We start from the raw sequence: 1,960 nt of genomic DNA on the forward strand, positions 1-1,960 counted from the left end.
TCAGGGAATGAGGGTTACACAAGTAACCGAGACGTTCCCTTTCAGTCAGTCACGTTCTACGTTACGTCAGTCGTGACTGACGAATTGGGATCCGTATGGAAAACGCCACTATTGCTGACCCCCTCCAGTGCCCTGCGGAAGCCGGCAAGTCCCCCCACACCAGCTGGGGCGGAAGATAGGACAGCGGCTAGGCAGAGGTGTCCGCACTGCTGTTCCATACAGTGGTACATTGGATAACACTGGGAAAGCATACCCAGTTGGGAACGCTACGGAAGCCACATCCTGCGCATAGGAGGTATCATGTGGAATTACACATATGGACTGGCCCAGGGCAGTGCTACATATGGAAGTCCCTGCGGTAGACTCAACCCCCCTGGGGTGAGATAACTACGCAGCAGAGATGGCAGCGAACGACTGCCAGGGAAAGACACAGGCTTACCGTGAGGGGAGCCGTACCGTGGAAGAATACACATGTGGGATCACCAGGACCCCAGGCAGTTCAGCATCGACTGCGCATGCTCTACTGAGAGACATGCTGAGAGGTTGACTGAGTCCAGCTCCATGCCGAGAAAAGAGAATCCTCTGCACCGGGGAGAGTTACCGTCTGCGCCGGTTTCCTGCTGCCAGCTCCATGCTGCGGCCGTTGTGAAGGCTGCTGTTGTGGCCGTGCCGGTGCGTGCGCCGGTTTCCTGCGGCCAGCTCCACGCTGCGGCCGTTGTGAAGGCTGCTGTTGTGGCCGCGCCGGAGCGGAGGTGGAGGCCGCAGGAGGGCGCCCTCGGCGACGAGCAGACAGAGGGGCTGCAGCCGGCGGTGGGGTGCAGACAGCAGCAGACCGCCGGGGCAGGATGTGTCGAAACGCCTCCGTCTGCTTCTGTGCGGCGGAGAACTGTTGGGCAAAGCCCTCCACCGCTTCGCCGAATAGGCCGGCCTGGGAGATCGGGGAGTCCAGGAAGCGATGCTTGTCGGCCTCCCTCATATTCGCCAAGGTCAGCCATAGGTGGCGCTCCTGGACCACCAATGTGGACATCGTCTGACCCAGGGATGACTTTCATCGCCCTAAGTGCGAGGTCCGTCGCCGTGCACAGTTCCTGCAGCACACCTGGGTCAACACCACCCTCGTGCAACTGCTTCAACGCCTTGGCCTGGTGGACTTGCAGGAGGGCAATGACGTGCAGGGCGGAAGCGTCCAGCAGCACTGTAAGCCTTAGCCGTCAGAGCGGATGAGAACTTACAGGCCCTGGACGGAAGGCGTGGACTACCTCTCCAGGCGGCGGCGCTTTGCGGGCAGAGCTGCATGGCAATAGCGCGCTCAACCGGAGGGATGTCCACATACCCTTGGGCCGCCCCACCGTCAAGGGTGGTGAGGACGGAGGAGGCACCAAGTCTGTTTCGGGCAGAAAAAGGTGCCTTCCAAGACTTAGTAACCTCCTCATGCACTTCCGGGAAGAATGGAACCGGAGGCGGCTGCCGACGCCCGGCCTGCGCCCCCAGGAACCAATCATCCAGCCTCGAGCGTTCGGGAGAAGGAGGAGGCCTCCAGTGCAGCCCGACACTCTCGGCAGCCTAGCGGTCAGCTCTGGATCTGACTCGGGCAACGCCACTCTACCTGACGGTGGCAGCGCAGCCGAATCCTCATCTCCAGAGCCTAGCTCGCCCTCCGATGCAGCGATCGACATCCTATCCTCTGCCTGTGTCCCGCACAAGATGCTGGACCCCGCCCTGTCCGAGGACCCAGCACACTCGTCCGGAAACCCCAGGTGGTGCGACATGCTTGAGGAATGAGAGGCCCGCGGAGACGTACTCGACGGGGAAGAGCTAGAGCGGGGCATGGCAAGGGGGATACCCCCCCGTTTAATGAGGAGGTATCTAGACCGCAACGTCGCGATGGTCATGTTCCCGCACTGAGAACATGACTCATCCATGAGCGCTGCTTCAGCGTGCTGTAAGCCCAGGCACGAGA

At 61.2% G+C, this 1,960-nt stretch overlaps 1 protein-coding gene across 1 annotated transcript in view; it reads right to left on the reverse strand.

Annotated features, from left to right (window-relative positions):
- Positions 1-479: 479 nt before the first annotated feature.
- LOC107747843 (uncharacterized) overlaps positions 480-1,960 on the reverse strand; it is a 2,799-nt gene continuing 1,318 nt past the window's right edge. The window contains exon 2 of the mRNA XM_016562453.1: positions 480-1,099. Coding sequence (XP_016417939.1) covers positions 480-1,099 — 620 coding nt within the window. The remainder of the gene's footprint in view (positions 1,100-1,960) is intronic.

The sequence above is a fragment of the Sinocyclocheilus rhinocerous genome, unplaced genomic scaffold (genome assembly GCF_001515625.1).
Source record: "Sinocyclocheilus rhinocerous isolate Xijiao unplaced genomic scaffold, SAMN03320098_v1.1 scaffold3062, whole genome shotgun sequence".
NCBI classification, from domain to species: Eukaryota; Metazoa; Chordata; class Actinopteri; order Cypriniformes; family Cyprinidae; genus Sinocyclocheilus; species Sinocyclocheilus rhinocerous.